At 41.5% G+C, this 13666-nt stretch overlaps 1 protein-coding gene across 1 annotated transcript in view; it reads left to right on the forward strand.

Moving 5' to 3' along the window:
• EFNB2 (ephrin B2) overlaps positions 1 to 13666 on the forward strand; it is a 45872-nt gene that overhangs the window by 11513 nt on the left and 20693 nt on the right. The window contains exon 2 of the mRNA XM_030036348.2: positions 11206 to 11489. Coding sequence (XP_029892208.1) covers positions 11206 to 11489 — 284 coding nt within the window. The remainder of the gene's footprint in view (positions 1 to 11205; positions 11490 to 13666) is intronic.

A 13666-nucleotide genomic window follows, 5' to 3' on the forward strand; every position in this document is an offset into this window, starting at 1 on the left:
TTGAATGCACTTCTGGACCTTTACAGGAGTTTTTAAACTACTCCAGCGTCAGTTTAGCTTAGTTTGAGAGGCTCAGACCTGCAGCGGGCCAAAAACTGGTTCTTGGGAGGTCATACATTACTACTGTCTTGGAGGTGGCAGCGGCCACCTAGTTTTATGCTGCTTCTGCAAGTCAGTCAAACTTTGGAAAAGCTGGTATTTAATGTAAGAACGTGGGATGTCCACACTTGCGAGTGGCTGAATCTTGGGTTTAATGTGAGATGCAAGTGCAGGCTGATTGTAATCTCCCATTTGGATTTTTGCTCAAGGTCATTTTCTCTCACCTGAAAACTGTCTTTTTAATATAAAGAGGAAAAGGTTGCGGTATAAGACTGATAGAGAGTTGTAACTGGATTCTGAAAATCTTTGCATAACAATGATTTGCCAAAATACCTTTGGTTTGTCATACAATGCTGTTATTGATTTGGCATAACTTTTCCTGAAAGTTGTGAGTTAACGACTTCTGCTGCTTCCAGTGTTTACTTATGCAGGCAAATGGTATGCAATAATATATTTTCTAACAACTGCAAAGCAGCTGAAATTTTTTCTTTGAATTTGAGATCTAATCACCAATTATTAATGTCTCATCAAGTAACAAGACAGTCCCCGCCCTCTTTTATAGACTTTGCTCGGAGCATGTCTTGGAACAAGACTGTACAGGTGTGAACAAATTGTAGTCAAGAGAAGGAAGACTGCAAACTTTGGTTGGTATCCTTGTATTGTGGCTGACATAAGACATTTATTTTTGTAATAGGAGCGGTGGAGAAGAGCACAGAATAGCACAGCAATAGAACAATCTGGTTTTATTGTTTCTCTCTTGTGATTTACAGTGCCCTTTTTGAAAAGTAGTTCTTTGGCAAATGCCGGCTGCTCTCTGTCAGCTTTGTAAAAGCAAAGACTTTAGTGACTTGTGTAAGAAGTACACACGGTTTGGTTTGACTTTCCATTCCATGCTAACTACTGCTCTGCAGCTTTTCAGTAAAGCACCATCTTTCTTGGGTTTGGCACACCCCGCCTCTGTGAGCACAGGTCAAGTAGAGCAGTGGGTTTGTGTTAACGCTGAATTCATGGCACAGATTTCTCCCCCCCCCCCCCCCAAAAAAAAAAATCCAAGCCATATAAATACCTGATTATCTTTGCTGCAAGAGGAAAGAACTACTTTAATATTCCCAGTAGCATATTTTGAACAACAATTCTTTAATTAAAACAACATTGGTTTCTTCCTGTACTTCATGGCTAGCAAATGAGAGAAAACACCAGTGTTAATATCAAAGGGAGTCAGTTTTCATTACAGTAATGGTTCAATTGTGCAATGCTGTAGGCAGTGAAATTTAATATTATTGTGACTTGTATTGTAATTGTAAGATGACAGAGGAAAATGGATTAAGTTTAAATATAAGTGTACACAGCGGCACATGGACTTTGTCAAATGGAAGCTGAGGGTTGGGGCAGGACAGGTCCCCCTCTGGCTCTGTCATAATGAATTAGTGTTTTGTAAATAACTGGCCACTAGACTATAGATTTATTACCTTTTGTAGATATAGGTGGACACACGCAGACATACGTGGATTCCATACTGACTGTAATTGCAGTGCGGAGTTGCAGAACGGGTTTATGCCTGTAGGCTTGCAGGGTATTTGAATGTCTAGGCTTCTTGTCTTCACCTTTCATGAAAATATTCTTGCCTGCCAGTTTGTGAAGTTTTCTTCTGAAGGGTACACCCATCCTTTCAGCTAAGGGATCGCTAACACATGAACGGCCTCTGACTGGAAAGCCCTTTGTCATTCTTTTCTTCCTGATGAAGAAAACCAAATTCGAGTTGCAGATGAGCTTTGCTTTAGAAAACTCTCCTAGAGAGACAACTAGTGTTAATGAGCAATATCCCCTTCTTTCCGGGTTGCCCATATACATGCAGATTAAAATGGAAGACGGTGATTTAGACCATCCATTCCTGATCTCTTCCATGGAAGATGAGGGACTGTGAAGGCTCGTCCTTTTATTTATTCACAGCGCAGGCGAGCAGAAGGTGTCCCCGAGCAGGGCCCGCCGGTGCGGTGGTGTGTAAGGGGGGTTCCCGGTCGCTGTACCCCGAGCCCGTACCCCAAGACCCGCCGTGCTGCTCGGGGGGTCGTGCTGAAACCTGTCCTAATGGGGAAGTGCCAAAGGGGGCAGTCACGGGCTGTCCAAAATATAGTTATTTTTTAAGGGTCCTTTTTGTGGCAAAAGTTGCATTTCTCGACAGGCTTCTAAGCTCCCCTGTTTAAAATAATGATCACATGAATATCTTCGGTTCGAAAGGCTTACAGATGTGGCCAGAGCATATCGTTAAGCATTGCCCGAATGGTGTTTCGCTGTGTGTATTTCCACGTTCCGTCCCTTAACCCAGTCCTGAAACATGCTACGTATTTGGAAGGAATCGAAGGCAGGAAGCTTTCGTCGGATATATTTAGGACATAGTTATACGAAGCACTTCTGAAAGAATTCCAACTTTGCTACTCATGTCTGGTTCTCAAGTTGTGCATTACCAGCACTGCGTTTCTGGAAAAACAAAAGAATGCTGAGGCTAGGGGTTTCAGCTTGAAGTACTAAAGTGTGTAGTGGTGGCATGGGTCAAGAGTTGGGCTCTCATCCAGACCCGCATGCATCATTTGTCAAGAGGTAACTAGAAAGACCGACTAATTACAATGCACCTACTGAGTGTTTTCTCTTTCAGAAATTCCTCAGAATAAGCCATTTATACAGATTGGCTGCTGCTCTCCACTGCAGCCACTTGCAGTTTTTAAACTCTATGTAGAAAGCATGTTTCTGCTGAAATGCAATAAAAAGGAGAATGTGCCTGTGTGTGTTTCCATGCTTGTGTAGGAGAGAGAGCGAGCAGTGATTTGAGGAGTGATTCCCTGTTTGCTGAAGCTGAGAAAGTCCAGCACTGTTGTGAGGGTTCATATTTCTGTAAAGGCTGATGAAATGTTAATATAATACACTTTAAAATAGAACATTGGTCATATCCATCCCTTTTTTTTTTTCCCCCCTTAGTTAGAAGACTGTCCTGAAGCACATTAGCGGTTCTTTTGTGGTAACCGGAATTGATTTAGTAAATGGATCAGAATTCTCTAGTGCTTTAAGTACTTTTAGCAGAGCAGTAATTGCTTTCTGCACAATAATACAAAAAGTTAATTGCTATTAATAGTGCTTTATGTGGAGGTCATGTATGAAAACTGAATATAAAATCTAGATTTTTTTGAAAAAATACCTGTGTCGACTTTGGTAAAAAAACAAATCGTACACCTTCTCAGCATTTCAAGCCTTACCCGTGTGGTAAATGTTCTAAGCCAGACTACATGTCCTTGTGCAAAAAGCCCGGATCTCGGCTCTCATTGTAGAGGAAAAACCAAACAGATAGATGTTTGCTCTCAGAGGTTTTTTTTTAAGGCAGAGGAAAATGTGCTTCCCTTTTACGGAAGGAAAAACCGCGCATCCATTTTCGCACCCTGGATTTACGTTGGGGACAGAGGGGTGAAGCACAAGTTGGTCTGAAGTTTTTAGTTATGCGAGTGGGTTTTTTTTCTTTGTTCTGCGAGTGAGAGCCCAGCGGCGAGGGAAAGGGCAGCTTTCCAGCAAAACTAAACCATCTCTTGCAGGCGGCGGTGGTGTCCAGTTGAACCAGACAAGGCCATCTTGCAGCAAAACCCTCCAGGCAGCCGCGCGCTGGCGGGCTGAAGGCAGGGAGGGCACTGCCTCTGCTTGGCTGGGTGGGCTGGGGAGAGGGGGCTCCCGGCCCCCCTGAGTCCGTGGCCACCCTGAGATGCCCTGGTCCCCTGGGCAGGAGCGGCAGAGTCAGCTGCCTCTGCCGGAGCCCAGGATCGGGGTAGCCCTGAAGGAGAGTCTGCGGCACCTCCTTTGGCTCGTTTCCTTTTTCCACGGGATGAGATCACATCCGTAACCTCGTACATCACAGCTTTTAAGGAACCAGGTTTTCTCTTAGAGTGTCTCCAAGAGGATGTCTTCGGTGCTGGCTCGCAGGTGACCTTCCGTATCTGTGAAGGGTGACAGGGGTACGGTTCTTGCCAAGTGTCACGTCTTGGCTGCAGGTTTTGGGCTCTCTCGAGTGCAAGGCGCCTTTAGACTTGTGGCCATCCTAAGCTGGATGGAGCAAAGAAGTGAGTGTCTGTATCTCTGCAACAGCAATAGTCACACCAGTTATTTGGTGAAGGAAGCTCATGACACATCTTTCTAGGAGACCGGTCAGGGCATTTTCTGACATGTTTGAAGAGGGATGGCATCTGTGGGTGTCTCTCTGTACACTGCAAGGTCTGTGCCCTTAAGACTGTGATGAGATGGTACAATTTGACTGTCAAATCCTGCGGGTCCATGCAAAAAAATGTTTTCTTTGGGGAGAAGTGTATGCACTCTCAGCCCATCCTTGTTTTATGCCTATTAGAAATCCTTTGTTGGTATTTTAAATGCGTTCCTCTAGTATTCTTCAAAAGGTAGTGCAATGACTTGTTAAATGAAACAGCTAAAATTTCATACATGCTCCTCGTTCCCTGTCCACTTAAAATTTTGAGAAAACGTAATAATGCTGCAGAATCATTCTTGTATAGGTTATTAAGATTTCAGTTGTAAACATATTGCATTGTTTTGCCCTACTGGAGTCAATGGAAGTTTTGCAACTGATTTCAGTTAAGAATAGGTCCAGGAAAAGGCACCAAGAACAGCATCCGTGGGCATGGCTACTCGAGACACACGAAATGGTGGCACCACTACCCTTTTGTGTCCAGGGTGGTGATTAAAAGAAAATAAAACCTTGACCGTTCCCTTTCTCAGTGCCCTGCAAGCATTTCCCCCAGGTAGTCCAAAGCAGGTGGGCTCCGTCGCGGGTGAGGAAGGGGGAGGACAAGGAGGTACCACAAACCCCGGGATGGAGATGAGCTACAGTTTCAGGGGACTCTTTCAAAGCATTTATGGGCTTGCTGCAGGATTTTATTGCAGGAGAGCCCGAGCCCCGAGAAGAGGTTCTTCCCATCCAGTGGAAGTGAGGAATACAAGTGCTGCAGCTTTAGAAACTTGTGTTACGGTATTTTATAATCTGGTTTTGTATAATGTGGTACTCACCATTAAAGATCTTAAGGGATGAGCGTGAATGTGTTTGTTTATTTATTTGTTTGAATTCCATTTAGTTTCTAGCCTGCAAGTCCTATTAATGCAAGTAACCATTGCTTACATTAATAGTTTCATTAACTGTGTGGAAAAATGTTACATATAAATAAAGGTCAGCAGATTCAACTTCTTAAATTTATTTAAATTCAAAACTGTCCCTATTTAGCATGTTCTGTAAAACTTTGTTATGGTATTAAAATAATCTAATAATACTGCACTGGCAAAGAAAAGTAGCTTCCAAAACTCACTTTAAAAATTTAATAATATGAAATGCTGTACTTTGTTTTCAAAGTTTCATTCGTTAGTCTGTGTATAAAACCAGTCTGTCATCTTGCTGTGTCACACTATGGGAATTTTTCTTGCAGAGACTTCACCTAAGAGTGGTGCCTTTCTTTTTAACGAAATTCCATACCCATTTTGAGGCAGTGACTCCACATTAATCTTTTTTGATGAAGCTTTTTTTCCTGTCTGTTCCACAGCAGTTACTGATCCTCTTCTCATTGAATTCACATTTACTTAATCCATTTAAACTGGAGTGAGATCAGTCCTATAAAATCACTGCTTCTGCAAAAAAGCATTTTGGGTTTACAGCTGGGTGTATACCTTATATCCACATGGCATATCTTTGTATATGATGTTGAATATGACAGAAACTAATGTGAAGGCTCTGTATGGATCAAAGGACTCTCACAGAGAGCTCTGGTCTATTTTTTTGGATTTTAGTCAGTTCAGAGTCTTTGGGAATCGGTAAACTGGTTTTTATGTGGTTCAGCAGGCTGTGATTAGGACACTGCTACTTCACTGAAATCACTAGGACCTTTTCTTGGAACTTTTATTTGCTTTGCATCAAGCTGGTAGGACTTCTGCCTTGCTTAAATATTTCTCCTGTGGACAAAGTGATATTTAAAATATGAATGTTGTTATTTTCTCAACAGCCAGATGATGAATACATACACTGTTTAATAACCATTCTTTTTAAACAGTAAGGACTTGTATGTGGAATGCTATTCTGTATTCTGTTTCGGTTTGCACTTGTACAAGTAACGGGCTAACGTACTGTGTTATTAGTATTCATGACATTTCCTTAATAAAACTTTTCAATGAATAACTTTATAGTCAGGCTGGTAGTTAAACTTCATAAAGTTAAGTGGGTAGGATTCCCCAACAGAAGGTTTCAGGCTGCATTTTAAGAAGCGTCTTGATTGTTCGCATTTTTAGGGTTATTTTTTTTTACATTAATTTAAAGCTAACTGCCTACACCAATTAGTTCAGGTAAGGTATTAAAGCACAGAAGTTTGGCATTGTTTCCCCAGTTAAATAGACAAGACTAGCAACGAGTACTAACACGCTTTCTAAAATTGCATTTATTTTATAATTACTAGGATATAGTTAAAGCTAAGAGTGCACATATATATTTATAGTATGTGTATATATATAGTTTTACAAGTTGGGAAAAGCATGACAACACATTTATTACATCAGTCAATACTGATTAACAAAATCTCTTTAAGAATTTATTTCTCTAAGAATTTTAACTGTCAATAATCTTACTGTTTCAGAAATGTCTGTGTAGTAAGGAATAGTAGATATTTTCAGTGAAAAAGTGCTGACAGGTAAAGTTCTAATTTTTTTTGAGAATTTACTATGATGAAATTAGGCAGGTTTGAGTGGTTATCATTAAGGAAAACCCCTTTATAATTTAACATGGTTGAATGTGCGAACTTTCTCTAAACAAGAAGTAGATTCCTAAGAAATTAGTTGGAAACTGTGCATAATATAAATTTTATTTTTGGTAAAATTTCAAAATCAAATTTAACTTCTCCGGGACTTTGAGCAGTAAGGGTACATTAGTGCCAGGAACTGCTGGGCTTTAAAATAAGTGTGGTACAGAAAATTATTTTAACATTGGTGGGAGTGGGGAACGGACTGCTCTGTTCCTATTTTCTGTTCGTGTCTCGTGACTTTTTGGTCTAATATAGTACTTATTTTTAAAAAGGTTTGGGAACTCTGCATGTTGCTGTTATTTGATAAGCTGCCTGGCTAGTTGGACGTGGGGGAGGGACTCACATCCATGGGCTTTGTACAGATGTCAGATGTCGCCCACAATACACCAGTTTTGGGCTGACAGTAAAAAATGCCCTCTGTATCCAAAAGTGCGAGACAGAAAGCACACTGATTTCATCATACAGCTTTTACTGTACTTAATATACTTTTCTGTGCTTTCTCATGGTAAGCACTAGGTTATTAATTGCGAGCAAGATTCTTCGAATGCTTTAGTATGACTATATCTGACTGCCGACAGAAATGAGTCAGGAAACTCGCTAAGCTTTTCTCCTAAGTTTCTGAAGTTGGGGTACAGGGGCCTGTATTGGCATGTAGGTTTCTCAGTAAAGAACATTGAGAGCTGAAAAGCAGAAAGTTAGAAGGTTAGCTTTTTATGGAAAGCAATGGTTCCAGTGCTGTCTTTGTCCCAGCTGCTCAAAGAGCGTGTCACTGTCCCAAGCGACCGCTGGAGTAAAGCAGCTTCCTCGGGATCAGTCACAGGATTCTGAAAACCTCTTGCTCCATCTTTATTATATTTCTGTTTGGGAAAAAAAAAAAAAAGTTTTTTAATTAGTTGAAGGCACATTCTGATCAGACTTTAAAAGCCAGTTCATTAACTTTATTTTTACAGATGCCATCCTGCAAACATTTCGTAAGTGTTGATGCTACCTCAGAATGCTCAAGGCTACCTCAGCACTTGCAGAAATAAAGATTCAGAAGTAATCCTGAAGTTTTTGTTAACCTCTACCGAGGCTGAATGTACATTGTCCTTTTTTTTTTTTTTCCCCAGGTATAAGGTTTTCAAAAATAGGATCATAAAACAGTAGTCGTAATCCTCCTGACATTTAATAAATAGCTTCAGAAAATGCTTAGTACCCAGCAAATGACTTATTTAAAGTCTTCATGAAAATACAATAGCAAAAGTACTATACTAATGCAGGAATAATGATCATGCCTACTACTAATAGGCCACTGTAAGTTTTGTGGTCAAACTGAAACGCATGAGGTGAAATTTTTTTATTCTCTCCATCCATATTTGTGCTTTATTGTTGTAAGAAAATCAGGAAAGTAAATTGGAAAAATATCTTTCTCGCAAAGGTCACGATCAAAACTGCAAACTGTGGAAAAAATTTCAATACAATCAAGTTCTCAGATTAATCCTTTAATTTTCAGCCTTTTTTCTTTCCTAATCCCACCAGCCTTAGATCCTACAAGTTCAGACCCTCAAGTGGAAGGAGATTTACCGAGTTCAGTTCTCAAACCGTACAGACTTCAGAGCCGTAGCGAGAATATTCCCCTGCCATAAAGTCTAACGACGAGCGCGTCGGTTTAAAGCTCTTGTAAAATGTGTTTTAGCTGTCTGTTGGGGGTGGTTCTGTCCTCTACCTTTTATGGGGCAATTCCTGGCTGCTTCACCAGGGCACACAAGGGTGCTGTCTGTCCGGCAGCTGTTCCTGAGGATGGCCTGGCACGCCGTCTCTGAACCCATCCTGTTGGCACTCGGAGTACGCATGGAGAGCGTGTACCGCTGCTGCTTCATTACACACACCTATATGTACACAAAATCTAAAATTAGAATCAGTGGGGCTTTGTTTTTCAGGGCAGCGTTTAGGTCATATTATTGATAATAACAGACAGGTGCACGTTTCTTACCATATGAATTTCATATTTATTATGCATGGGAATCTAAATTGCTTAATTTAAAAGCGAAGATCCGGTCCTCTGAAATGTCACGTGTTTCATATTACACATTCCCATTACGTGAAGAAGAATTACTAGCAAGAAGAAATATTTGCAGCGGTGAGATCACAGGGTGACCAGCCTTTGTCCTGGCATGCGGATGGGGAAATCCGAGTCATTTTCATCTTTCTGGTACAACACCGCCACACAGCAGCAAAGTAGAATGGGGCTGTGGTCAGATAAGGTGGTAGAGTCAGTCGCAGGTGATGGAGGTCAGCTCAGAAACTCTGTCCTTTTGCCTTTGCCCGGTCGGAGTCGATCCCTGAGGAGAGCCCAAGTCCGGATCCGTGCTGCTCCCTTGGGAATGTTTGCTGCCCGGGGTCTGCCGCCCCTGCAGAGCTGGGCTCCCCCTCCGTCGTCCCTCACCAGGGCGCTGGCTCCGCAGAGGATGCGTTTCCACCTTTCCATTGGTTTCACCCTTTTGGCTTTCGGGAGGTGGCGGTCACTGCGTTCCTTCGGCGTCTCCCAAAACTGGAGGAGGAGGCACGGCTTGGCCCCGTCTCCAGCGTGTCTCGGTCTGAACAGCCGTGGCCAGGGCTCGTTTCTGTAGTCTGGAAGTTAGACCGCACAACACAAAAGAGCGCAGTGATTTATACATCAACGGTCGCTTTTCTTGCCATAACATTTCATTGTTCTTTTTCCCTAAATCTGTAATTATGTGTATTTGTCCTGCTACATGCTGCTTCACAACAAATATAATTCTTACACAGGTTTTGTGAGTGAAAATAATCCCGCTCAATTAGCACAGATGATAAACTTGCCTTGTGTGGGAGCAAGCAGTTGTAAATGATGGATTTGAAATTTGGGGCGTCACATCATCCTTTTCTCTAATTTAGTAAGTTCTCCCCCAGCACTACTACTTGCTGGTGGGCTCCTTTAGCCAAGCCAGAGGCTGGAGGTCACCGATGCCTACAGCTTTGTTCTTCTTGGGCCTTAATACTCTAATTTAAGAGTTTCCAGGAAGGCTGCCTGTGAATAAGCTAGATTTACTATGTGTGCTGTTTAAATGCTAGCACTTGGAGAAGGGTGTTCATTAGGCAGCAATTGTTTCAGTTGGTTTTTCAGGCCGATTCTCCATTAAGGAATATCTTTGGAAAAGGCTGGCAGGCAGGAGAAAGAGGAAAGAAAGTCAGTCTTTTAGGTCTGTGCATTCGAGGATGTTGTGTCATTGGCTGTAGTTCTAAAACACGCACTTCTTGGCCTTAATTGGAACAAATACATCTTACGGAGAAAGAAACAAACAAACCTGCTGTGGCTTTCGTCCTTGTGAGAACAAGGCTCCTCATTTTGTGGATGAATCAATACTCTAAGTAATTATTTATATTTTTCTTTCCTGGAGAAGTGGTGAAGTTTGCCTATTAATTAACACGAGTAGGAAAGATACAATATTGAGTCTAACCCCAAACATTAAAGCTCACTGCCAGTTTGTGCAAGAAGTCTTCATCTATACTAAAGTGGCAGAAGCACACCCATGTTTCACTCGTAGCACAAGAAATTTAAAAAGCTAAAATAATGACGGTAATGCTGGAGTTTATGAAGAGAAGAAATCACTGTAGTGTAGCAGTCACACTGTCTCAGAGGAGTGTTTTATCAGAAGCATGTGTGGTCCTTGGGTCAGGTAGATCTCTGTCCACCCCAGGTCTGTAAGCATGATCCTGGTGAGTGACTAATGTTCCTTTGTGTTGTACTAGTAGTATCAATCAGCGTCTTAATATGTTGTGAACTCTTAAAGTCTAAGTGGTTTCCTTTCCCACATGACTGCTCAGGGGGTTTGAAAGATTATTCTTGTCATTCTCCCGTGTCCAAAATTAGCAAAATACATGCAAGAATAGTAGAAATGTTACCAAAGCAGAAAAACAGGATTGTAGCCCACCAGAGGTTGTACTAGCTGCTGTAAGTGGCCAAATGTGGAAGAAGCGGCAGTGCCTGCCAGAGATGTAAAACCTACCAGAGTTCCCCAAACCAGGGTAAGGACTATAAGACTCAATCCATCTGTAATTTCGAAGATCTAAATAAACATCTTGTTGATACTAAATTGAGTCAGGCCCAAACTATTAAGATCTGGTTTGCTCAGTCTGTCATTTTGGTTTTGGAAACTGTGTGTTTGTTCCTTTCTGTCCACTGCAATTGCTACTTTTCTGGATGGGATTTTATCAAGTGTCTCACATTTTCCTTTTTTTTTTTTCCCTCTCCCTCTCTCTTTTTTCTCCTGTTTTCCTGGTTTAGATTCCTTCCTGGACAAGGATTGGTACTATATCCACAGATAGGAGACAAACTGGATATTATATGCCCAAAAGTGGACTCTAAAACTGTTGGCCAGTATGAATATTATAAGGTCTACATGGTTGATAAAGACCAAGCAGATAGCTGTGCTATTAAAAAGGACAATACACCTCTACTCAACTGTGCCAAGCCAGATCAAGATGTTAAGTTTACCATCAAGTTTCAAGAGTTCAGTCCTAATCTCTGGGGCCTGGAATTTCAGAAGAACAAAGATTATTACGTCATATGTAAGTTCAAAATTTCAATTGTTCATTCTTTTAAATGGAATTGTTCGTTCATATGTTGCCTTGTACATTATAAGCAAACAAGGAATATGAATGGGTTTGTATTTTTTTCTCTGAAAATATTTTCTTGCCAGCGTATTTTTCACATTGTTGCTGACTTCCATGGGGCCTCTGTCTCTTTCTGTCTCTGATCCTTGGTTTGTGTAAACCAAATTAGACTGTATTTCTGTGCCCGTAAAGGGCTTCTTTTGCGCACAGCATTGTCTCCTGTATTCGCACCAAAAGTTGCATGCAGCTAAACCGTGATGTTTCGTGCTCGCAGCTCCGGCAGTGTGCCACGCGGCTGGCCTTGCCCTCGGGTGCTCTTACACCAGGAGTAGCGGTGGGGTGGCCCACCGTTCGGAGCTGAGGCATCCTGCGTGAGGTGGCTGGCCATTGCTCCAAGTGGTCCAGGGATTCTCGCAGGAAACACCTTTTCGGTGCCAGCTTTGACAGTGCAATTTCCCCACAAGGGTTACTGGTGGGCTCTAGTTGAGCACGCCTAGCCACAATACATACCTACTGTGTCCATACAGTAGCTAGGAGCGTTCTTGGGCAAAACCTAGACTGGGATGATCTTGAATTTCCTCCTTTTTCATGGTCCTGGACTTGTAAAAAGAATGTGGGTGATACAGGCCCGTGTCCAACAATATAAACGTTGTGTGAGTTTTAGTCTGATCAGGGGTTTGTGGCTGAAAGCGAGTCTGGAGGTAACCGCTGTGTTTAGTGATTCAAATTAGTTATGAAGTGTAAAGTTAATGATGTGAATCAGGAGTTAGCATAAGCTGAGACCTCAGCAGTGCAACAACAATTTACATTCGTTTAGGTTTTGTCATTGTAGTACTATGGTCTCTGGATCTCGTTTGGCCCCATGGGGACTTTTGAAGTCTTGAGCGAGGATCACCAGTTAGTAGGAGACAGACAAATTCTGTGCATTGGCTTTTCTGCAGTTATGAGGAAGTTAGGTACTGGTGTGTCTTATTTCTTAGAATCATAGAATGGTTTGGGTTGGAAGGGACCTTTAAAGATCATTTAGTCCAACCCACCCTGCCATGGGCAGGGACATCTTCAACCAGATCAGGTTGCTCAGAGCCCCGTCCAACCTGACCTTGAATGTTTCCAGGGATGGGGCATCTACCACCTCTCTGGGCAACCTGTGCCAGTGTTTCACCACCCTGATCTTAAAAAATGTCTTCCTAATGCCTAGTCTAACTCTACCCTCTTTTAGTTTAAACCCATTACCCCTTGTCCTATTGCAACAGGCCCTGCTAAAAAGTTTGTCCCCACACACATTTCTGCCACCTGCTTGAAAACCGGAGGGCTGATAACTATTTCATGTAAAGTCTGCCACTCTAAATATTTCTTAATTTCTTAATTAAAATTATTGGTAATTTTACAAGTGCTCTGAGCAAGTATTTTTAAAATGGAAATGGCATTTAATACAAATTAATGCTCCCTTCCCAGTTACACCCATAATGGTACACACTGTATAAAACAGGTTGTATGTCACAGAAACTAAGAATTCACTGTATTAAATATTAAATGTAGAAATTACTAAATCACAGTTGTGGGAGATACAAAATACCATTCTTTGGATTTTCAGGTTTGACAAAAAGATCAGTTAATGTAGGCTCTTTCTCTGTTTAGTTGGGGGTATATAAAAACCTGATCCCACTTACACAGCATTTAACTTTGACAAACTTCCCACTGAATTCCAGTGAGATTTACTGGGGTAAAAGCTGCAAGTTTAGATGTTGAAAGACAGTTGTCTGTAACTCCAGTGAAAATGTGTAGCATAAAAATGACCACACTCAAACAGTTGGCTTTAATGATGAAATATGTTCAGTCTTTAATGCTGCTTTTAAAAACATCCACAGCAGACCAGCTGTAGTGGAACAAATGGCACTGTTACAATTATTACCTGAAAATTATGGGCACAAATGGAGCTTTATGATACCCAGTCAGTTCTGTCATATCTATGTCATGGATTTACCCAGAGAATTATTAAATATGTCTCATTTTCATTAGTTTTGTATAATTGTTTCATTATAGCAATAAGACATAATAGACGTTGCATTTCCTGGAAGATTACAGTATAGTTTGGTTGAAAGAACTTGCTCAGCATTCAGCCTAATGCCTCA

The sequence above is a fragment of the Aquila chrysaetos genome, chromosome 14 (assembly GCF_900496995.4).
Source record: "Aquila chrysaetos chrysaetos chromosome 14, bAquChr1.4, whole genome shotgun sequence".
NCBI lineage: Eukaryota > Metazoa > Chordata > Aves > Accipitriformes > Accipitridae > Aquila > Aquila chrysaetos.